Source organism: Tupaia chinensis, unplaced genomic scaffold (genome assembly GCF_000334495.1).
Source record: "Tupaia chinensis unplaced genomic scaffold, TupChi_1.0 Scaffold000110_1, whole genome shotgun sequence".
NCBI classification, from domain to species: Eukaryota; Metazoa; Chordata; class Mammalia; order Scandentia; family Tupaiidae; genus Tupaia; species Tupaia belangeri.
The window spans coordinates 2012317-2037633 of NW_006159574.1; the positions used below are offsets into that span (position 1 = coordinate 2012317).

Genomic DNA, 25317 nt, shown 5'->3' on the forward strand with positions numbered 1-25317 from the left:
ATCTCAGTGTGGCGCCGACTGCAGTTACAGCTGTGTACACTCACACACACACACGCACACGCACACGCACTCACAGAATGAGATCTCAGTGTGACGCCGACTGCAGTTACAGCTGTGCACTCACACACACACGCACACACACGCACACGCACGCACAGAATGAGATCTCAGTGTGACGCCGACTGCAGTTACACCAGGACCCACCTCAACCTGCTGCAACTGCCGATTTGCATCTGTTTAGATCACAAACAAAAGTCTGACACGGACTCTTTGTAGGTGTTCTCACTCCTGTTCTCAACATCGTAAGAAAATACTCAGTGGGCAGTAGAGGACTACTTCGTATGAGCTGAGACAAGCAGGAAAAATGACAGTGTTTGAAATTACTCAAGTAAGGAGTTATGAAGCCTGAACCAAAGTAATGCTAGAAATAGAAGTACCGCCTCAATACTGAGTCCAAGGACTTTTAAGTCCTTTCATATAGTAAGTTCTTAACACAATATAAGGTACTTCATTAAACCTATTTAAAAACAAAATAAGAAATATAATTTAATTCTAAGTATTTAAAAAGAATATAACAATCATTAAGAGACAAGTAAATCTTGGGACCAGCAGTTAGCGTAATGGCTATGTCGCTGGACTCCCACATAGTCAACCGCGGTTCGCGTCCCGGACCCGGTGGCTTAAAACTCACACTGGGCGCATGTGCGTGTGTGTCCAAGATCCCGAGAGGAGACTGGAGGAAAAAGGATTGCAGCGTGGCCATCCCGTCTGGGGGGTAATTTCTTGCTTTCTGTCGCTCTCTCTGTCTGGAGAGCGCACACGCCCTATAGCAAAAACCTCTAAAAAGAAAAAAAAGAGATAAGTCTGATATCTCAAAAAATGAGAAAAAAATTTAAGCCCTTCTATTTTAAAAATAAACTGCTTAGAAAAGTTAATACTCATTAACATATAAAAAAATATTAAATTATCAAGTAGTCCTTAATAAAAGTTAAAAATACCTGAAATTTTAAATTTTAAATGAAAATTCAAAGTATGAAAAACTAACTGCTTATAAAAGTTAATATGCATTAATTAATGTGTAAAGGAAATATTAACTATTAAGTAAGCCCTACTAAGTGTGAAAATATTTTATATGTATTATAAAACGACCTAAAATTTATTTCTCTGTATTAAATAAGAAATGTTTCCCATGAAACTCACCATTTCAATATATTTAATTTAACTTTTTCTGTTAATCTGCCTTGTTTTCTCAGGTTTATATGCCTTTGCCATCAGCAAAGATGATGTACAGACGTGTGTGTTGTGACATTTCAGCGCTTTAAAATTCAGTCACTTTAAAACACTCTGGCCTTGTTTTTCTAGATGATAATTTCCTTTAACAGAACGTATGCAAAGCAATAAATTTTTAAGTACAATCATATAGGGACCTAAGACTTAAAGACAGTGTATGTGAGCCTAGAATGCTAGCTGATGCCGGCCTCACGAGGAGTCTCAGTGCCTTCGGCGGCCGTTGTCCGATACAACGCCCCCTTCTGGTGCTCTGATGACCCGAGTGAACAGCCCCCTTCTGGTGCTCTGATGACCCGAGTGAACAGCCCCCTTCTGGTACACTAATGACCCGAGTGAAACAGCTGTAGAACAAGGCCAAGACTCCACTGTGCATGAGCAAGCATCACATAGGGCTTGGAGATTAGCATCACAACTTGCTGAATAAATGCTTTTACGACAAAATAAATATGAGCTTAAATGCGAAATACATGTAAAAGTTTCACAATCCAAATTCTAGCCCTTTTTGGAGTGCTCAGGTCCTGCTAGCCTGTGGTTTCATAATTACTTAAGAATCCCTCTGGTAGCATAAATCTGACATCTAATTTTACTTTCAAATAAAGTTCATTCCAGCCAACAAACATTTCTATGAAATTATTTCTTGAATATTGGAAGTATTGGAGCTAGTTTAATTAAAAGTATAATTACTTTAAAATCTGAACTTAGTGGGGAACCAGCAGTTAGCGTAATGGCTATGTCGCTGGACTCCCACGTAGTCGACTGCGGTTCGCGTCCCGGACCCGGTGGCTTAAACTCACGCCGGGCGCATGAGTGCGTGCATGCCCAAGATCCCAGAAGAGAATGGAGGAGAAGGGATTGCAGTGTGACCATCCCACCTGGGGGGTGATTTCTCGCTTTCTGTCTCTATGTCTCTCTCTGTCTGTCTGGCGAGCGCACGCGCCCTATAGCAAAAAGACCTCTCCCCCAAAAAAAAACAAAAACAAAAACAAAATCTGAACTTAGTGACTTTATTTCCTTCCTACCAAAGCTTTTCCTCATTTAACAAAGAGGCCCATGCTAGGAGACATTATGAGACATTGTTAGTAATTTAATCATCATATAAAATAAAGCTTGAAGTTTAGTCGCCTATTAAATCTAATATCTACCTTTTACAACCCTTATTGTTTTAAGATAGATCCTATTTAAAAAAATAAAGGAATAGCCTCAGCTGTGGTAGTGGGCACGGGTAGACTACTGAGGAGGTAGAGGCCCACATTTGATGCCCAACCCACCGTAAATGCACAATAGTGTGCACCTATATTCCCAACAACTTTGGAGTCCAAGGCAGGAAGAGTATGAGCTCAAAGTCAGCTTATGCAACGTAGTAAGACAGAGAGAACACAAAAGTAACCGTGGGATGCTGGGACGGATGATGGGACCAGCAGTTGGCATAATGGCTATTTTACTGGACTCCTATGTAGTCGACCATGGTTCAAGTCCTGGACCCGGTGGCTTAAACTCACGCCGGGTACATGGGTGTGCGTGCCCAAGATCCCGAGAGGAGAATGGAGGAGAAGGGACTGCAGCATGGCCATCTCCCCTGGGGGATGATTTCTCATTTTCCATCTCTCTGTCTCTCTCTGTCTTTCGGGCAAGGGCACATGCCCTATAGTAAAAACCTCTCAAAAAAAAAAAAAGTAACTGTATGAATGAATTAATGCTAATTAGTCAGTGCTGATATAACTTCTTATATTATCTTGCTATTATATATAAAAAACAGTCCTGCAAGAACTTTTCTGATATTACCAACTTTCACACAGTTGATGCATCTCCGCACCTAACATCAACTACGACTTACAGTGTGTCTTCGGTACCTTGCAAATCTATGGGGTGAGACGGCTGAGCCCCTCAGCAAGCCAACAGGTGGGTCTCATGTCTACATTCTATACATGGACACTGAGGGACGGGCCCAAGGTCAGTCAGGAGAAGGCAGAACTCAAGCCCAGGCAGGTGCTCCAACTCCAAAGCTCATGCCTTCTGCCACTGTCTCATTGTGCAAATAAAGAGAGAGTCTAGCTTTGAACACCTAAAGCCTTCACCTTTTCACAAATGGACAAGAAAGAGAAAAGGATATAAAATACCATCACAATACATGTGAGAACTGAGTGATGGTTAAACCAAACAGAACAAACAAACAAACAAAAAATTACAACTGGTATTTAACAATAAGTGATAATGTAACTGAAGCTAGGGTTTATTTCCCTCCCATACGCAACTGTACTAAGGACAGAGTCAAAATTAATGTCACTTCATAGGCTAAATAATTTGTTTAAAGACAGACTTCTGCTAGAGGGTGAATGAACTCACTGTAGAGACAGAGACAGAAAGCGAGAAATCACCCTCCAAGGGGGATGGCCACACCACAGTCCCTTCTCCTCCACTCTCCTCTTGGGATTTTGGGCACACACGCACATGGGCCCAGTATGAGTTTCAAGCCTCTGAGTCCAGGACTTGAACTGCGGTCGACTATGTGAGAGTCTAGCAATGTAACCATTACACCATCTGCTGGTCCTGGCTAAATAATTTTTAATTCAAAAATCTTTAAAACTCAAATAATTTTTAGATGAAGCAAATGTATTTCTTCCAGGTGACACGTCATACTTCTTTCTCTGAGCTCCTGTATGGCAGGATTCCGAAACAGCCCTTTACATGGTTTTCCTGTAACGATGCCTATTACAGCAGAGGCGGCTCTCAAGCGTAACAGCACTGTCAGAATAGAACGTTTTGAAAGTAATCATTCTAATTCACAATATTTCTATGTTAAAAAACTAGAGCTCCCAAATGGGGAGAGGCAGCAGATTTCTATTAATAAATTATGAATTTTTTCTGGACGGTGTTAGGAAAATCGAATTAGCACGCAACAGTAGTCAGTGAGCTATGACTTCATTTTCTGTAATAACCGCTGAGATCAAAACATGACCCAAGTTAAAGGTCCTAGCAGGGACCCAGCAGGCGCTTTCCTCTGCCCGTGACTTCCGCTCAGCACCAGGGCCATGCCAAATACGCACAGGTGCCACTAACGCTAAGCAGCACTTCCTTAATCACGCATGTCCAGCAATTTATGGATCATCAGTGGCAAAAACGAGCAAAAATAATGAAAGAATGCAATGAAACTCACAGAGACAGAGGGTGGACTTCCTACGCACTCCTGTGTCTCTTTAGCATGCAGGCCTGACACAAATTAGCCACTGGGGGAAAGTCATCTGGCCATAAAATACAGTACAAGGTTGCTTTTATGTAAGTTTGCCAAAAGGGACATAAACCAGGACAATTTCAAACTGTGACACAGGATAGAGACGTATTAAAACCATCTTTGTTCCTCCTCCTCTACTGTGCTGTCGGGCTGCTCCGCTTTATGGACGAGCCAAGCCCGGGCACGGAACGCCTCGCTCCCACCTGGCTGGTCTAATTAGTTAAGAAAGGAAGTGACCTCAAATTGTGGACTTTCTGCTTTTATTATCAAGCACTTTGTTTGAAGTTACAGGAATTAACCTCTTAATCCCCCAGACCGTGAGCTATGTTCTGGACACTGGGGGATGTCTGGGCAGGCGGGGTAATTGGTCAGGACGGTGCTGCCGCTTGTGCTAACTCTTATGCCATGACTTCGCATCGAGGCTAGGCATCGAGGCTAGGTGGAGTTCAACGTGAACTCACCCCAGAAAATCTTGGGTTTATAAATGAATCTGTCACCAGGCTTAGGTAACAGTCACATGACGAGAGCTCTGTCCCACGTCGCGCTGTGGGGTTTTCTCCATAACATGTAAACGCGAAGCAGTGTCAGGGCAGACTCTGGAACACACCCCTCCCGCCCACGCCCTGGCCAGAGGCTGCACCTCCACAGGCCATCATGGAATCAGAAGCCACCCTCTGACGCACACCCAGAGAACCCAGGGTGTTTCTGAGGCAGAGGAGAGGGAGAAGACAGCCCGCTGGCCTACCCTGAGATGCCGCCCGAGCCCTGGGACCCACACGCCCTGGCAGACAGCTGGCGGCCCTGATGAAAACCTGGGAAAAGCATCTCTACCACAATACGGAGCAAAGCCCAGGCCTTTGCCTCTGCGGCCTTTTCCCCAGAGCTGAAAGATCAGACGCAGGCATGAGGTCAGGGTCAAACACACGCGGGCACGTCCTGCTCGACACTGTCCACACCCGACCTGTGCTGACGGACACTTAGCTGCTGCTAAGTTCAAGTTCCAAGACGGAAGTCGGCTTCCTGCCTTAAAATGTTCCTCCCTTATCCTCTTACATACGACAGCTATAAAGAAAGGGAACAGTGAAGAGACGGCCTAATAAAAGAGAGACACGCGTGGTGGCCGGGGAGAGAAGAAAGGCTACTTGAGGCCCTCAACGGGACTGAGCCAAGCCTCCAGGCCTGCAATGTCCTGTTGAACTGACACAGTGGCTTAATTAAAAAGCACGCAGAGAATTCTGCTTCATTGGATTTTCAGTTCAGGCTCTGCATCCGCAATGGCCAGTGGCCAATTTCCGCATCTAGCATGACACTGCAAGGGCCGTTTAAACCGCCTGCCTGGGGAATCCCGGGAGTGCAGGGGCCATGTGCCTGCTACCAAGGGAACATGCCAGACTTCGCACAGGAAAACCCCTGGGGGGATGGCCGCGGGAGGAAAAAAGGAAATTTAACTTGGCTGTATTACGAGTTTGCCACTGTTCGCATTGCCGCACGGAATCTACCAATTAAGATGTCCCCGAGCCCTCTTCGCTATCGCCTCGGAACTAATGTGTCTGATGAAAACCAACGAGCAAGCAGCTTTAAAGGAAGAGGCAGACACACACATACTTGTTCGCCAGCTCGGTAAAACAGTGCAATGACTGCGACAATGACAGCACTGACTTGGACAAAGCAGCGAGGGTGCCGCTCTGCCCCACCCCCAGAGCTGTGTGAAACACTGTGTGTCTCTGAGAGCACTATTCAGAACCTACCGGGAATACTAGCTAGCGCGCCATCACAAGACATGGCAGTGGCAGGCCCGAGCACACACATCACACACCCACGTAACTACACGAAGCTACGGACCCTGACGGATTTCACGCCACTGAATTTAAAACTGAAAACACGGACATTTTTAACTATCATGCCTTGATGAGCTTGATGTTAGAGCTTTCTAAACATTTCTACTAGGAACTAGAAAGCACCCTTTCCGGACCAGCAGATGGAGTAACGGTTACGTCGCTGGACTCCCATGCAGTTTTGACTGTGGTTCAAGTCCCAGACCTAGTGTCTTAAAACTCACACTGGGCATGTGTGCGTGCATGCTCAAAATCCCGAGAGAAGAATAGAGGGGCCTGCAGTCTGGCCATCTTCTCTGGGGGGTGATTTCTCATTTTTTTCTGTCTCTTTCTGTCTCTGGTGAGCACACACATCCAATAGCAAAAATCTCTGTACCAAAATAAAAAAGATGGAATATACCCTGTCTTCTGGCAGATTTGTTTCAAAGTATGCTCCTTTCATGCTAAACCTGGTTCCGTTCATGCCATTTCAAAAGAGGAAAAATAACATGAAATTTTAAAACTGCCTGAGATGATAACACATAATTAAGAGCGGACTGTTCTGTATTAAGCTGCATTCTGAATTCCATAAAATACTGATGTTTTCTAGAGCGTTTATGAGAAGACACACTACAGACCACGCTGAGGACGAGAGCTTGGTAACAGCCAACGTGTGCGAGAGAAGTCCTAGGCCACGTGCTTTACACGAAAAACCACGTCTCAGAAACGTCATCACCATTGCTGTGCCGGCTGGCAGAAATGAAGCTGAGGCCCAGGTAGAGTGGCCCGCACCAGCAGTCTGACCGACAGCCACACCGCTCTCCTTCCCCGCTCACTGTGTCCTCTGTAGCGCGCCAAGTCAGCCTCTCCGATTTCCATCAGGTGGACGGCCCTCGGTGACCTTGAGGGGTGTGAATGTAAGCGACTGGTCCAGCTCACGTGCAGTGCCCGGCCCGGCACATACTTGACAGATGTCAGGCTCCGGCCTGGCATCTCCGTCCGACCCAAAGGCCGGGCCTGGCAGTGTGCCCTGCAACCCCAGCACTCTGGGAAAGCTGAGGCAGGAAGATGGTGAATTCAAGGCTGGCCTGGGCAGCAGAGCAAAACCCTACTCCCACCCCCAACCTCCCCAAGAAGAAGAAGAAAGAAGAAGCCAGGCATGGTGGTACGCACTTGTGGTCACAACTGGGAGGCTTTGACAGAACAACTGTGACAAGAGCTTATCCTAGAAAATAATGCACCTAGGAAAGAATATTCTTCTGATCATGTGCAGAAAAAATAGAGGTGAAGAGGGAAGCGCTGCCGCCTGGCTGTGGCTGTGAGCTCTCTCCAGGCCCTGCGCCGGCCACTCCTCAGCTCCCTGCTGACCTCAGTCTACGCGGGAACGGGAGAAAGGCGACAGGCCCTGGGCCTCTGTCAGTTCTCGTCAGTGCTACAGCACTGCCCGTTCTGCTTCCACGGCCTCCGCCAAGCCTCCTTCCTGACCGGCTCAATCACAGGACTGGAGGAGAGCAATCTGGAGTGGGGTGGGCCGCACTGCACATTGGTTTCAAAACAATGGTCTATTTACTTATAACTAGCTTTGTATAAAAAGTACGAGTTAGGCAGATGTCTGTAAAATCCAATGTGAAAACAAACCTTACACCAGCGTAACCAGCTGTCTGAGTTCGGTAATACTCCGCGAGGGCCAGTGTCAGGGAGAGGGATGAGCGACGCGCACTTAGAGCAGGCAGCGAGATGGCAAATCAGCGACGGGTTCGTCGGCGTGTTCTCTTGAACAGAGCGGGCCGCGGGGCCCCGCCCTCCGACCCTCACTCGGCAGGAGCCTCAGTCAAGGTTCAGTGTTCCGTCCAGACACTTGCCAAGCCTGGAGGGCCACATCCCAAACCCGCCCATCCTGTGAGACACAGATCCAGGCAGGACAACGCCTCTGCTGGCACCTGCCCAGTCCCTGGCAGCTGGAGATGGGCTCTCCTCGGTGCTCGCGGCACGGCGTAAGCTGCCTCTCATTTGCTAGCATCTCTAAGTGCTCCTGCTCGCCCTCGGAAGGCGAAGCTCCATCTGTCTGTGCCCCACGAGCTCCTCTAACAGCACAATCACTATTTCTTAGCAAGAGCTCAATTAAACCCTGTTGCATGGATAGCCATCAAAACCGCTGGCTCCAAAATTCCATCAAAATTGCCTTCTCGAGGTTCTCCACTGACTTCCTCTCTTCTTCCTGTTCATTCTTTTCAGCCCCTCTTTAACCCTGAATCTGTTACCTTCTACTCTGCTAGTAACCTGTGTCCGCTGGCACCCAGGGCGTCATCCTTTCCCCCACACTACTACAGCCTTTGCTCAGAGCTCCCTGGCTCTTTCCTCCTGCCACGTTCCACGGTCCTCTTGTCATCTCCATCCCGTGTGCTGCCACGTGAAGAACACTAGCACTTTGGGAAGATCAAGGGCAGCTCTGGGCCTGGGCTGTGGGTTCTAATTGACTACCTTGCACACGGCCCCGACAACGGGGTACCATTTAGCATCTTCAGACCTCACAGAAGAAGGATGTAAACAGATCTCTTCAGATTTATACTTCTCTTAATGCCTTCCGAGAAATTATAAAGTCAAATAGCTTTTTAATCAGACTATACAATTCTTTCATATTACACGGATGACTTCATTCTAACTATCGATTTTAGGAATGTAGCACGATTAAGAAAAACACCCCAACAATAAACAGCAGTTTCCTCAGTGTCGAGTCTGACTGCCAGCCGTCCACTCGGTCTCAGCAGACTGCTGACAAGGTCGGCCACTGGCTCTCGGCTGCAGGTTCTGAGCCTGCGGGACGACTGCCAGGAGCAGAAAGACGAGTCCACGGATACCGCACCCCCCAGCCCTCCGTGACCCAGCGCCCGCACCCTGCAGTCTACGCTGGGCTGGACGCAGACCCTCAGAAAGCCACGCTGCATTTCTGTACAGAAAGGTGTGTCACGACCCTTCCAGCAACCCCGCTGGCTTACGTTCACAGCACGAGTGGTTGCAAATCCGAACTGTGAGACAAGTCATTTCATTCACGATAGTCGATACAAGGTTATATGTAACAATTCACACAAAACCGGTATGCGTACAACTTCCCACGCCAACGGTATTTTGTTAGCTATTCAGTAGAAATACAGACACATTTCACCCCATGTACCACCACGTGGATAAAACTAAAAACGAAAAGGCATGGTGGCCTCACCATTAACACTGAGTTTACTCTTTCTGGTTTAAAAAGTCTCTCAGAATCGATTAACTACTTAAATCTTTGCAGTATAGCCCAACACCTGACGGCAGAGAACTGTGTGCGCCGCCAACAGGAACCCCAAGGTGCCCTGCTCTGGGAAAGGCACCCTCTCCATCTTGGCGAGTCCTGAGGGGTGTGCCCACGCCTCTGTTGGCTGCTCCTGAGCCACCGACTCAGCTGGCAGCGGTCAGGTGACTGCCCCATGGACAGGCAGTGACCCGACAAGCAGTGTCCTCTGACTGCTATCCATGACATGGTGCTGGCCTTGCTATGATTCATCGACTTCACTTTTTCTCTTCCACTCAAATGGTTGTGTAAGCCTACTGTTTCTAGTCCAACATAAATGAACTTTATTTCTTAACAAATGTAACTCCAAAACTTGATTTGCTCACCTTTTTCAGGCCAGCAAAACCTTCTGATTCCAGAAAGAAAAAGGCAAAGGGCATCAACACAAATAAACAAAGGTTGGAGAAGAGAGAAGCGAGATTCCACAGACCTGTGAGGAGGAGGACAAAGGAAAAGCACGTTAGATGCAAGAGCCTTCTCGACGTCGCTAACTTGTGATATTCACCAAGTCAAGGCCTTCTGTGAGTAACAGTAAACATGAACTTGAAATATCTAATGACTTACACGTAGAAATCAGAAAACAATTCCATGCTTGTTTAAAATTTTTATACCTTTGTAACTTGTACCTATTGGGAAAGAGCGATATAAAAGTTAATGATGTCTCCTCCTGCCCTAAAGTAAATGCCTTAAAGAGTGACATGTGCAGAGATCCAAAGACACAGCCTCTTCAGACAAATAGGCACCGGGGTATTGAAGTTAGAGCCACTAGCACTTATTGAACACTTAATAAACTCCAGATACTCTGCTGAGCATTTTACATGCATAATCCCATTTAATTTAAGCCTCATAAAAACCCTGAAAATAATAATTAGCACTTATTGAGCCCTTATGTGCAAGCACTATTCTGAGTGATTTACGAATATTACATGAACTCATTCTCTCATCCCCGCAGTCCCGCAAGGCAGGGAACAGGGCTGCCCAGGGTGAGCGGCACAGGCTGCAGCTGCAGTGGGACCTGCCAAGCCCACAGAGCCTGCAAGCCGCAGGACCAACTCTCATTCCTGGGACTTTAAAACTCACTACATCACAGAGGTTTCGGTAAAAAGTTCCAGCTGGACAAAAGGAAGTTAGATAAGTACACATGGCCTTTTCTCCTTTTGGTACGTTCTACACTCTTTGGGAAAACCGAAAGAAATGGCAACTAAACAGATAAGATTCTAAAAGACAGAGACCTTTAGTATGTGATTTGGAAAGTACCTAGCTCAGCATCTCCTACGTTTTATAAACAAAACACTGACATTTAAAACTGAATTTTGGGCCAGCAGGTCAATGAAGGTTAAGGCGCTGTATCCTACATGGCTGGCTGTGTGGTTCAAGTCCCAAAACCAACAGGTTAAGAATCACACCAGGTGCATGCACACATGTGCCCAAGATCCCAAAAGAAGCAGGGGCTGCAATGTGGCCATCCCCGAGCGGGGTGATCTCTCACTCCCTCTCTCTCGCTCCCTGTGTGTGTTTTATGCACATGCTCTATGGGAAAAACTAAAAATAAATAAATAAAACCGAGTTTCAAAATGATGGCTATAATCTTTACAAAGATTACAAAATCAAGAGTCAAAGACAAAAATTATGCTAAGTATAAACTCAATATAGCATGTGCAATTATAGTACAATGTTTTTTGAGAATGGGCAATGACATGGGACCAGCAGTTAGAGTAATGGCTATGTCGCTGGACTCTCATGTAGTCGACTGCAGTTCGAGTCCCAGACCTGGTGACTTAAAACTCACACCAGGCGCATGTGTGTGAGTGCCCAAGATCCCGAGAGGAGAATGGGGGAGAAGGGATTGCAACGTGGCCATCCCCCCGGAGAGTGACTTATTACTTTCTGCCTCTCTGTCTCTCTGCAAGTGTATGCCCCTATAGCAAAAACCTCTCAAAAAAAAAAAAAAAAAAAACAGAATAGGTGATGATGTTCTTTTTTTTTCTTTGGAGAGATTTTCGCTATAGGGCACGTGCACTCACCATACAGACAGACAGAGAGACAGAAAGCGAGAAATCACCCCCCGGGGGTATGGTCACACAGCAATCCCTTCTCCTCCATTCTGCTCTCGGGATCTTCGGCACACACGCACACGGGCCCCGGCGTGAGTTCTAAGCCACCAGGTCCGGGACGCGAACCGTGGTCGACTACGTGGGAGTCCAGCGACATAGCCATTACACTAACTGCTGGTTCCCAGGTGATGATGTTCTTGAAACATCTTCATTTATGGGCAGTGTTCAAAACACTGGAGATACAGAGAACACAGGGCCTCTGCCCTCAAGCCACCTCCAGTGCAGACAGGACCCACCACGCAGGGGTCCTCAGAGAGCCCAGTGAGCAGCAAGTTCCCAGCAACAAAGGTTACACCCCGACACGTGTGTGTCCTAACTGGCCTGATCCTCTCTGGAACAGCCTGGAGCACAAACAAACAAACAGAGCTCATCTGGGCCAGCCTGCGACCTGGTGGTTGGATCCCAGGCAGCTGGATCCCACATGACCAATGGCTCGGTGAGAGGCCTGGACCTGAAGCATGTGTGTGTGAGCCCACATCCTGAAAGGAGGGAAAGACAGAGAAGGGATCACGGCACGACCATTCCCTTAAAGGGGGCTCGCTCTCTCTGCAATGCATGTGCCCTCTGGCCAATTTAAAAAATTAATTTAGCACTTAAAAAAAATAAAGATTTATTTATTTTTAAAAGTTGACCAGAGAGAAAGAGAGAGAGGGGGGAAGAGTGAGAAAACAAGCTGCCAGGTCTGGGACTCAAGCTGCTGTCAGCCATGTGGGAGTCCAGTGCCCCAACCACCATGCCACCTGCTGACCCCTTAATGCAGCACTTGTACAGGTTACCTAGAGAGATGTACTTCCTCCAATAGATACATAATTCATAATAGCAATTTACAGTTTCTTATTTTAAAATCTATACAAATTCAATTTATTAATAGACATTTATGTTTTGGGGAATAAAATGTTTTACAAATTGTTTAGGAAATAATGTCTTAATATCTTCTGGTGAAGAACTCTAAACTTTTTGAAGTGAAAATTGTTCTAAAATAGTTTCACATTTTCTAGTCTTTTTTTTTTTTTTGGAGAGGTTTTTGCTATAGGGCGTGCACTCGCCAGACAGACAGAAAGAGACATAGAGACAGACATAGAGACAGAAACTGATAAATCACCCCCCACGGGGGATGGCCACGCCACAATCCCTTCTCTTCCATTCTGCTCTCGGGATCTTGGGCACGCATACACACACGCCCCGCGTGAGTTTTAAGCCACCAGGTTCGGGATGTGAACCGCGGTCGAATACGTGGGAGTCCAGAGACATAGCCATTACGCTAACTGCTGGTCCCACATTTTCTATTCTTTAAAAGAAAAAGCAAAGTTAAAAAAAAGTTTTAAGCTTTAACCCTTTCACTTTTATCCAAAGGAATTATCATAGTAGAACAGCATCGATTATTTATTTTTTCTAGAGAGATTTTTGCTATAGGGTGCATGTACAAAAAGTGAGACAAAAAGTGTTAAGTCGCCAGGTCTGGGACTCAAACCACGATTGACTACATGGGAGTCCAGCAGCGTAATCATTACGCCATCTGCTGGTCCCAGTGCCAATCACTTTATTGTGCTCAATCTCCAGGAACGCGTGTAGGATTAAAGCTAGACACATGCACGTGCATCGGAGACAGAACCAGGGAGGCGTCCTAGCTGCACGTCCACATGATAGTCCTGCTAGGTCCCACCTGCTGCAGAACACAAGGCTGATGACGCGTCTACAACTGCAACCATTCAATGACATAATGCATGTACATCGGGCACAGTGCCTGTCTCAAAATAAGCATTTAACGACTTTTGCTTTTTTTTGTTTTTTGTTTTTGTTTTTTTGAGGTTTTGCCATAGGGCATATGCGCAAGCCAGAAACACCCAGAGAGAGGGAAAGTGAGAAATCACTCCCGGGGGGAATGATCACACCACAATCCCATCTCACCCATTCTCCTCTTGGGATTCTGGGCACACACGCATATGTGCCAGGTGTGATTTTTTTCAAGCTACCAAATCCAGATTTGAACCGTGGTCAGCCATGTGGAAGTCCAGCCCCTTAGCCACAGCGCCGTGTGCTGACCCCAACCCTTCTTTTACCACGCTACATCTCTAGAGGCCACGGGGACACAGCGCCGTGAGCTCCCACACCCAACTGCTGCCCTTGCTCAGCACGTGTGCTCACCTTCTAGTTGTCGCTTCCACCTCCCTCACACCTCCAAGTGTGTCAAACTGTTTTGTTACTAGCAATTTGCACACATCCAGCAAAAACTTCTCCCTTCTCCCCCTTGCATGTATTTTTTTAAAACTTGTTAGGACCAGCAGTTGGCGTAATGGCTATGTCGCTGGACTCCCATGTAGTCGACCGCAGTTCGAGTCCTAGACCAGGTGGCTTAAACTCACACTGGGCATGTGTGCGTGCGTGCCCAAGATCCCGAGAAGAGAATGGAGGAGAAGGGATTGTGGCGTGGCCATCCCCCCTGGGGGGGTGATTTCTCGCTTTCTGTCTCTCTGTGTCTCTCTGTCTGGTGAGCGCACGCACCATTATAGCAAAAACCTCTCAAAAAAATAAATTTAATTTAATTTAATTTAATTTAAAAAAGAAAAACTTGTACCCGACACAAGAATTGGTGGGCCTGGACCCCGCTGTGCCGTCCAGGTCCAGCCCACGAACCTCAGTGCGGACTCTGCCCTCTGTCGGGACTGCTCCACGGTCTGGTCTCTTCTGTGCTGTTCCCAGTAACTCTGGGTATGTGTGCCGTGCCAGTGGTTAGTGTGTGATTGCTAAGGAGTAGATGCTATGCTTTAGCAGGCTGGAAAATCATGATTGTTAATGTGTTCATCTGTTTAGGAATGGCAGAAAATGGAAAACTGCTGGTTTAAAATCATTTGGGTTTCAAAAGATAGATCAGAGTGTCAAGGATTATACTCAGTTTACACAAGTTAGTTTTAGTGCAATTAAATATCTCACAACCCTTTCAGGAAATTACTGGGTTGTCAAGTAATTACTGGATGACCCAATATAAAAAAAATTACCTACTATTTACTAAGCACCTAACATAGCTAGCAGGCACTGACCTGGATATTTTAAGGGTACTACCATGACCCTTTATGACAAAATAGGCCCTCTATTTTATAGCTGGTCTTCAAGTTCAGAAACATGCCCTTGTCTTAGAACCACAAAATGACTAAGCCTCTCTTCCTAATACGCTGCAGTATTTTCAGGCAAAATGAACTCCACTGTTTGCTAAATTTCCTAAAAATGCCTGAGTCTGTCTGACTACCCATCTCTTGACTCAAGCCCATAAAGCACGTATCACGTCTCTCCTGCTCAAGTTTCCCTAACCCTCTCTCAATACTGAGGGACCAGTACAAGTTGCACAAATGAGCAGTATTATATCCTATACAGCTAAATGTTACCAAGGAAACACCCTCTCACCAAACACTCACCAACCACACTAAAGGAGTAATCTTAGAAGGGATTCTAACTACCAGTGCAAAACAAAGAAAACCACAATGCACACACAAACGTTATTTGTAAACAGCCTTACTGAGCCATAACCAACATAACATGAAGTTGTGACATAAGATGGCACCCAGCCGTGACGCAGTGGAGAGCAGCACTCTGCAATGCTTTATGCTCTGGAAGAGCAAGGTTCACTTCCCAGACCAACCTGTGCATGCCAGGCACAGGTGTGTCCACGGCCCCAGCTGGCTGGAAAGGCTGGGGGGAAGGCCATGGTGTGACACATCTCTCTATCCTCTTATAAAGAAAATTATGGGGCCAGCAGGTGGCATGGTGGTTAAGATGCTGGACTCCTATATGGCCAACTCCAGTTCCAGTCCCTGATCCGGCTTCTGTCCTCTCAAAGTTAATTATGGGGTCCCTGATCCGGCATCCTAAAATTCACACTAGATGTGTGCCGTGTGTGTGTGTGTGTGTGTGTGTGTGTGTGTGTGTGCGCGCGCGCACGTGCACGCACATAAACCCAAAATCCCAGGAGGAGAATGAAAGAGAAGGAATAGTAGCATGGCCATCTTCCCAGGGGGTGATTTCTCAGAGTCCCTCTCTCTATGTCTCTCTCCATTGCATGTACATGCGCTATGGCAAAAACCTAAAAATGTAAACCAAAAAAAAAACTGACTTCAACTGTACTCAGCTATTTGCAGATCATGGGTGACTGCAGGTAACTAAACTGCAATCAGGGGAACCACGATATTAGTTTTTAAATTCGATCTCCAACTACTAATTGCCACTATATAGAAATACAATTGCATTTTGTATATTGATGTATTCTGGAACTTTGCAGAATTCACTTACCGGATCTAATAGTTTTTATAACAGTTTCCATCAGAATTTCTACATGATCATATCATCTATCAACACTTTCACTTTTTCCTTTCCAATATGAATGTCCTTTAAAAAAAAAAAATGCTACAGGGTATGCATGCTCTCCAAAGACAGAGAAGGAAAATGAGAAAACACCGCACAAGGGTGATGGCCATGTCACAATCCCTACTCTTCCTCTCTGCCCTGGAGATTTGGGGCACACCCACACGCACCGCATATTTTTCAAGCCCCAGGCCTAAGACTCAGATCGCAGGGAGCCATGTGGTGTCCAGCCGCCTCACCTCCCACACCACTGCTACCCCAGAGGTCTTTCACTTCTGCTAAGTCTCCAACAATGTCAGACAGAAGTGGTAAGAGCAGACAGTCTTGCCTTTACACTGACCCTAGGAGTGAAGCACTCAATCTTTTACCATTAAGTATGATGATGCCTGTAAGTTTCCATGGATGCTCTTTATCAGGATGAAGGCATTCCCTTTAAGCCCTAATTTGCTCAGAGATTTTATCAGGAATGAATGTTGAATTGTACCATATGCTTTTTCTGCATGCATTGTAATGACACTTCTCTTTCAGCATGTGAATATGATAAATTATTGGTTTTTCCAGTCTAATGACATATTTTTTACAGTCTATTTGATTTGCTTACATTGTTTAGAATTTATGCATCTATGTTCATGAATGGTACTGGCTGATAATTCTACATAGTCTCTTGGGTTTCTAATGAGCTAAGTATTCTCTCATTGTCATTTTCTGCAGGAGTCTCTGTGGTACTGGTATTAAGTCTTCCTTACAAATCTGGTAGAGCTGACAGTGAGATCCTCTTGGCCTAGGGTCCTACTTGTGATGTGTATAACACTCACACTATGTTTGAGGTTTCAATAGATTTGCCTTCCAAGAAATCTGTCCATTTCTCCCAGCTGTTACATTTATTGGCATAAAGGTGTTCGTAATATGCTATCACCCTTTCAATAGCTCTAGAAGCTGTAAGGGTGTCACCTTTCTGCTTCTGACATTAGTACTTGGTTTCTTTTTTGCTGATCAGTCTGATATCATTTGCCACTCCTATTAATCTTCTCATTAGTTTTCTCTGTATTTTCTATTTTGTGTCATTGATTTCTCCTCTGATTTTAAAATTTCCCTTCTTGTTACTTTGGAATTCACTTGGTCTCCTTTTTTCTAGTTTCTTAACATGGAATCTCTAGGAATTGATTTGAGATCTTTTTCTATTCTAACACAGATATTTAGTGTCAAAAACCTGATGTTTCTGAAGCTCAAGCCATGTATGGACTTCAAATGTAGAATCAAAATAATACTTCTGAAGCATCCCACAAATTTTATTTTCATTCAACACAAAGTACTTTCAAATTTATCTTTTGGTTCATTCTTTGACTAATTACTCTGAGGCATATTACCAGTCACTAAATACTCAGAGATTTTCTAGATGCTTCCAGATACGTCTCCTGTCAGCTCACTTAATCTCATGGTCACTGGACACCCTACCCTGTATAGCGTAAACCCTCCCACGTGCGCTCAGACTTATTTTATATAAAGCACCAAATGTGATCTTTCTTGGTAAATGTCCCCAGCGTATCTGGAAGACTCTATAAACGCAGATTAGACCAAGCTGGCTGGCAGTATTTTATTAGAAGTCTCTATACCCTGCTTTTCTCCCACATGCTCTATCAGTTATTACAAGAAGGGAGATAGCTTAACTGTGATTTTGACCATCCTTTCACTTGTCAGTTTGCTCCTTGTATAGTAATTATATTAATTGTGTTATGAGGTAGACAAATATTTAGCATTACTAGTTCTTTTGATGAAAAAAATCCCTTTATCATTATGAAATGAACTTCTTTATGCCAGGTAATAGCCTTTGCCTTTGTCAGAGAATTGTATAGCTATTCCAACTTCTTTTGATTAGAATTAGTATGGTATCTTTTTTCTCCTATTACTGTTAATCTATTTATTTCTTTATGTTATAAAAGTCTTTCAAAAGTTCACAGAAATGTGTATTGTGTAAAAGTTATGCATGGACTCCAAATTTAGCACCAAAATAATCTCGTGCTTTAGTTCTACTTTCTCTGTGCACTTTTGGAGAGCCCTTGCGAAGCGAGTTTCATACATGCGGCGTTTACTTGGGTCTCTCACTCGGTCTCATAAGCTCTGCCACTTCGTGGAAGGCCTCAGACCACTGCACTGAGAGCAACTGCTACGGCTGGGTTCGGGCTACGGCTGGGTTCGGTCCACGGCTGCTCTGTGTTCTCTACTTGCCCCATGAGATTTCTTCCTCCTTTCTTCTTTTTCTATGCTACTACAGAATGCCTAAGTATTTCATAGAAATTCAGTTTTATTTCTTCTCTCTACTCCTTGACCCTGTCTCGGTTGAGTTCTCTGGAATGCATCTCAGGTTTACCAGACACGGCCCAGATTTGGCACGGTCCACCATCACACCTCACACAGAGCCGGAGAACCTGAACGGAGGACTTCCTCCTGCATCTGAGCCACGGTCCACGTGCCCCTTCTACTGTAATCAACTCAAGAGACATCTTTATTTTTATCTAAACAGCCAATTATGTAATACAGAAAAGCTTTTCTATTTCCCTGCAAAACTGCCCCATCTAGGATTCTCTATTCTGCTTTGGAGACCTGACCGTCCGTCCCCACCAAATCCCTTAACGTTTTCTGGAGTACGGGTCAGCTGATGGTACACTTTTACCTTTTATGTATTTGACACTATTTCCCTTTGTTTAGGAAAAAATGTTCTCACTGCAAAGAGGATTAGACTGGCAGGGTTCGTGTCTCGGTACTTTAAAGACGCTGTTTCTCGGTCCGTCTCTTACTATGTTTAGTCTTTCCTCTAGCTTCTGGGACACATGGAACATAGCTATAAAACCTGACTTGCTGTGCTGGCCTACCAATGCCGACATAGAGCAGCTGCGAATCAGCGTTGACTGATTTTTCTTCTCATATGGGTTCTATTTCCTGCTCTGTACTCAACTGCAGACTCAAGGTAGGCTAGGCAGAGTGCCGAGGTGCCCACGCCTTAATCCCCCAGATCTGGGATATGCTATAGTACAGAGTATTTTAGTTCTCCGGAGCTGCTGTAACAGTTTCACTAACTGGATGGCTTCTAACAACAGGAATTTATCCTCGCTGTTGTGGAGGCCAAAGTCTGAAGTCAAGATGCCAGCAGGGCCAGGGCCATGCTCCTTCTGAAAGCTCTAGGCAGCTCCCTCTTCCGGGCCTCTTCTGGTGGCAGTGTGCACCCCTGACCCCTGGGTTCGCATGAGTATTACTGCAGTCTGGGACCTCTGTCTTTGCATGGCCTTCCTCCCTGCTTTGTCCAGGACTATGTTTCATCTTTTTCTTAAGTTCACTCTTATATGGGTGAAAGAGACTGACAGCACCGCCAACAGTCTCGACACTAGGATCTACCCAGCCCCAGCCGGGCCGTGCAGCACACTCAGGGAGGTCTCCAGATAAAACCAGAACCTTCTCCTGTGGGTCAGCCTCACAGGGCCGTGCATCTCACACCTGCACTGCCATCCCCCATTTATCTTGTATAACTACGCTAGTCCTTTGGTTAGGAACCTCCCTAATCCAATATGGCCTTATCTCAACTAATTACCTCTGCAAAGACCTTATTTCCAAATAGAGTCACATTCTGATCCAGCTCTCTAACCACGAGACAACAGGGCTAACCTAAAACAGTAAACGTAAAAAGTAAAATAAAAAGCTACAGTACAAAAATGATGTCTAAAATTATCTTTAGGCTATGTGCATAAGGAGCATAAGAAACATAATGAACTTTATATTTGGACTTGGGACCCATCTCTAAGCATTTCATTATGTATACACAAATATTCCAAAATCCAAAAAAAAACCTCCAAAATCTGAAATACTTCTGAAGTCAAGCATTTCGGGTAAAGGATACTCAACCTGTACAACAAAAACCTATAGACATACACGACATTAAAATATATAAAAACGGCAGTGACAGAGAAGTAGGCAAAGAAAATATGTTGCAAAGAGTATACCTACTTAGGGGAAGACTTGATGCAGCAGAACTGCAGGCTTTTTCTCCCTACTTTTTGCACATCCTAAATTTTATATAAGGAGCATATAAAGTCCCTTAAAAATCACAAAGCATACATTTATCTATTTAATGTACCAGAAAGTGCATGTGCTCACTAGAGACACGGAGAGAGGGAAAAAAGCATTCCCCAATGGGGCATGGTCACACCTCAGTCCCTTCCCCATTTCTTCGTCCTGTCAGGAGTTTGGACACACACATGTGCCCAGTGTGTTTTTCAAGTAGCCAGGTCAAACCCCACTGCTGGCCATGTCAGATCCAACTCCCTTAACTGCCAGGCCATGGAGCTGGCCCGTGAAGCATGTATTCAAACCCCTTTAGGAACCTCAGAATTCTCCAAACCTCTAATCATATACCTTCCCCCACAAAATGCACAAAAAGGGCAGAAAACAACAAAGCTGAACTGTGATTCGACAAAGCTCAGCCACTCAGTTCATGGCTCTGTCTTCTGACTGGTCTCACTCAGCGCACACTGGGACGTTTGCCTCATCAACACGATGAATTAGCATGTGTCAGGGCGCCTCAAAGGTGACTCTCCAGTAACTGCAACCGTGACCAAGAAGCCTTGAATGCTAACGGTCCACTATACTTCGATAATCAGAAAAAAAGTAATCATTTGTAGCAAAAAGGAGACTGTTTTATTGATCTATAAATACACGTGCCTCCAGAATTTACCTTTCTGAACATACATGTCCCTTCATACAGTAAAAACTACAAATTCAAACTCTTCTCTGCAAATTAAGTTAAAAGATAGGGAACAGCAGATGGCAAATGGTTGCGTCGCTGGACTCCACACGGTCGACCACAGTTCGAGTCCCAGACCTAGCAGCTTAACACTCATGCTAGCCACATGTGTATGCCCAAAGCCCCGAGAGGAGAACGAGAGAGAAGGGCCTGCAGCGTGGCCATCCCCCCAGGGGGTGATTTCTCGCTCTGTTTCTCCAGCAAGTGCACGTGCCCTATAGCAAAAATCTCTCTTAAAAAAATTAATTTAATTAAATTTTAAAAATAAAACTGCATTGGGCAGATGCTCACCAATCAGTAAGTAGAATCTCTACTCTGACCAATATACTTACTTAACACTCAGAGAGTTATCAAAGCTAAATTAATTGTTATTAACAGATAAAGCAGGTCTCTGGGCAATAGAAGAATAAAACAATTCAGAATTATCAGAAAGCTTCTAAATACCAAGTGATTTAGTTTGTCATGAAATTAAATGCTTTTTTCCATGTACTGTGATACCAGCTTTTTTCAGCCTAAATAACCAAATGCAAAAATTAAGTTTATTAACCAGAAAAAAATAAATGTGTAGGTTCAGAATTAGCTTAACTAATTTTAAAATCTGAAACATGTAACAGTTAAAATTGCTATGAGAACATCTAATAGACAGACGTTATATACAATATCCATCACCAAAAAGTGATTATATTCTTGACAACTTTGCAAAACGTAAGTTTCCAGTATCTTAAAAATATACATCACATACACACACATAAATCCCTTAACAATATTCTACAATTTTGATAAATAATTCTTAGGTTGAGATTAGGTCAATACACATATTTTATTATACATTATTTAATACTGATTCATAAAATAAAAAGGTAAATCTCTCTGCTCCTGAAAGCCAAAAGGGCATGCTTCTGTTCAGGAGAAAGCCTAGAAGCTCAGGGATGCTACATGTAGGGCACCCACATCAGGACCAACGGCAGCCTGGCCCAAAGACATCTGATGCCCAAACCCAACAGAGGCCTTTGATTCTAAAGGTCAGTTAATAACCCAGGATACCTAACAAGGCTGAATGGCCAAATCGCCGCTGGACGCATTACCTTCTAGCTCCATCTGCTGGAGTCACAGAATATTTCAAAATCGATACAAAATACAACACAAAACTTACCTCTTTTCCTCAAAGAACTTCATGAATCAAAATTAGAAAATTAAACAAATTCAAACACACTCAATAATTTTCAAAATGACAAGACTTAATAAAACCAATATTTTAATATAATTAAAGATCTAATCCAATTTTCAAAAAATGATCTATAATTTTTTTAAGAGAGATTTCTGCTCTGGGGTACATGTGCTCACCAGGGAGACAGCGAGAGAGAGTGAGAAATCACGCCCCAGGAGGGATGGCCACACCACAGTCCCTTCTCCTTCGTCCTCCTCTCAGGATTTTGGGCACACATGCGCGTGTGCTGGCATGTGTTACAAGCCACTGGGTCCAAGATTTGAACCATAGCTGGCCATGTGGGAGTCCAGCCAGTACCTTAACCACTACACCACCTGCTGGCCCCATAACATATCATGTTTTAAAATTCTACCAAGAAAGTATAAACACGACAGGGAAGACTACAAGTTCGCTTTGGAATAGCACCGTGAGGATTCTGAACTAGAACTGCCTGTGCCTGCTCACTTAAAAGAAAAACAAAAAATAAAGACCATTTTGAGCAAAGAGCATTTTGAGCAATTTTTCCCTTACTATAACTTTTTTCTTACACCAAAAAAGGCAACAAAATGTCCTTTATGGAAATAGTATACCATCTAAACACCAAAGTGGAAAATTTTCCTTTAATTCTACTACCCTGGGAAAACACTACCAAACCCTTTGTATTCACCTTCGAGACACTTTTCTATGCACTCATATTCACATACACTTTTTTTATTTTTTCCTTTTTACAAAAAGGTATCAGATTTGCAAATGCTTTTTTTTTTTTTTTTGGAGAGGTTTTTGCTATAGGGCTCATTCATGCGTTCACCAGAAAGACAGAGAGAGACAGAGAGAGAGAAAGTGAGAAATCACCCCCCCAAGGGAATGGCCACGCCGCAATCCCTTCTCCCCCATTGTCCTCTCGGAATCTTGGGCACATACACACACACGCGCTCCTCCATTCTCCTCTAGGGATCTCGGGCACGCACGCACATGCTGCAATCCCTTCTCCTCCATTCTCCTCTCGGGATCTTGGGCACGCACGTACATGCACCCAGTTTAAGCCACTGGGTCCAGATTCAAACCACAGTCAACCACATGGGAGTCCAGCGACATAGCCATTACACTAACTGCTGGCCCCATGCTTTTTTTTTTTTTAAACATATTACATTATCAACAAAAACATTAACATCTTTATCTATAAAGGCCAAAAAAAGCAGTCTAGTCTTTGGATCTACTAAAATGTATTAAACTACTCCAAATACTTGATTTTTTAATTACTGTAAACAATAACTCAATATACAGTGATCATCTTGATGCATATTATAATAAATGAACTACTGACTCCAGTAAACCTTTAGTAACATTAAACTAATGAATTAAAATTTATTAAGGACTTACTTCTAATACCAACTCATACGTATCTATAAATGTCTTTTAAATTTTGACTGCTTATAATCGAAAATTTGGGTTTTTTTGCTTTTTTATCTTCTGTGGAACTTTAAAATGTACCTCTCTTTGCTCCTTTATGATGTTCAAAAGAGCCTCTGACAAACTGAGATAAGGCACACAGTGCTGGCCAAGCTCAGTTAGGCCCGCCGTGGCCTCTCCCATAGCCTGATCTCAGACCAGGCAGCCCGGCTACGAATACTCTCTCCATGCTGGTAATAAGTGAGTGGACTGCTTAGCAAAAGTTGGGCTTTCGAGGCAAAATACCTTAAAAACTGAAGAATTATTTCCTAACTTTATTTAAGGCTACAACCTAACTCCATAATTCTATATTCCAAAATGTTTTCACTACTTGGCTTTTCATCGTGAGCTCACGTTAAATAAAGCGAGCCGTTTGAAAGTGAGTGGCTCAGTGTTTACTGCGGCCACCCCTCCTCCAGTCCCACAAGGCCCTCATCACCTCCAAGGGAGAACCCCAGAGCTGCTGCTCACTGCTCCGATCTGCGGACCCCGCGAGTTCCCTACGTTCCTGCTAAGCTGCTCACTGCTCCGATCTGCGGACCCCGCGAGTTCCCTACGTTCCTGCTAAGCTGGTCACTGCTCCGATCTGCGGAACCCGCGAGTTCCCTACGTTCCTGCTAAGCTGGTCACTGCTCCGATCTGCAGAACTCGCGAGTTCCCTACGTTCCTGCTAAGCTGGTCACTGCTCCGATCTGCAGAACTCGCGAGTTCCCTACGTTCCTGCTAAGCTGGTCACTGCTCCGATCTGCAGAACTCGCGAGTTCCCTACGTTCCTGCTAAGCTGGTCACTGCTCCGATCTGCAGAACTCGCGAGTTCCCTATGTTCTTGCTAAATTGTTTTATTTGTCAGCATGTCAGGGCCCACACGGAGCAAGTGGCCAATACAGCTCACAGCATCAGGACACAAGTAATGTGGCCACTGGCCACAACTGGGCAACCACAAAGTCACCACCAGGTCTGTCTTACTCCGGGGTTTGAAAGTTATTTTTATAAGCGGCATTTTTCAAGTTGATTTCATCATTCTCTCATTGTAGGCAGAGACATCTCCTCTGCAGGCTAATGTTATTTATTTGTAAGCAACAAAATATTAAATGTGACTTGTTTGTGCTACTAAATCCTGGCCCTTGGGATTAGGGGTGCTCCAAGGCAATATGGTTAACATGTAACAGCTCGAACATGTGTCTGCCCAAATGGAGACAAACTAAATACATTGACACTACAAAGGTGTATCAACACATAGTTAGCCTTTAACCTGTATGTGATGTACACATTAAAGTCAGAATCAACCAAAAATATCCAAATTGACAATTTTATAGGCTAAGTCAGTAAATTTCTAAATTTTTATCAGAGTATTCCTAATGATACAGTTGATAGCTTAGAATCCTTTGTCACAGGAATGTTCATCAAACACTGTCAGTACAAAGTATTGGAACAGATGCTCCACGGGCTAGTACAGGCACTTGGGACACTTCTGAGCCCTCAAAGACACCCATATGACACAAAGGTACAAATGACTCCCTGACCAATCAATACAGATAGCACAACTGTGCGATGAAAAGGAAATGATCAGGAGGGGCCCTGCACCGGTCCACCCGGGCCCAGCTGCGGGCCCCCGCCACCCCCGGGACCCACGCCGAGCGAGGTGGCGGTGGGAGGCGGGCTCCCCACTGGGGGCTCTGCCTGGCGTTCAGCTGCCTCTCCAGGGCGGGCGTGTGGCCTCCGGACCAGCAAGCTGAACGCG

General features: G+C 44.8%; 1 protein-coding gene across 5 annotated transcripts in view; it reads right to left on the bottom strand.

Moving 5' to 3' along the window:
• The window catches only part of LMBR1 (limb development membrane protein 1), a 110094-nt gene that overhangs the window by 70209 nt on the left and 14568 nt on the right, over positions 1-25317 (bottom strand). For 3 of the 5 annotated variants that reach the window (XM_027770056.1, XM_027770055.1, XM_027770057.1), the window contains exon 3: positions 9988-10091. The exons of the other annotated variants lie outside the window; for them this stretch is intronic. In XM_027770056.1, coding sequence (XP_027625857.1) covers positions 9988-10091 — 104 coding nt within the window. The remainder of the gene's footprint in view (positions 1-9987; positions 10092-25317) is intronic. 5 annotated transcript variants of the gene reach the window in all.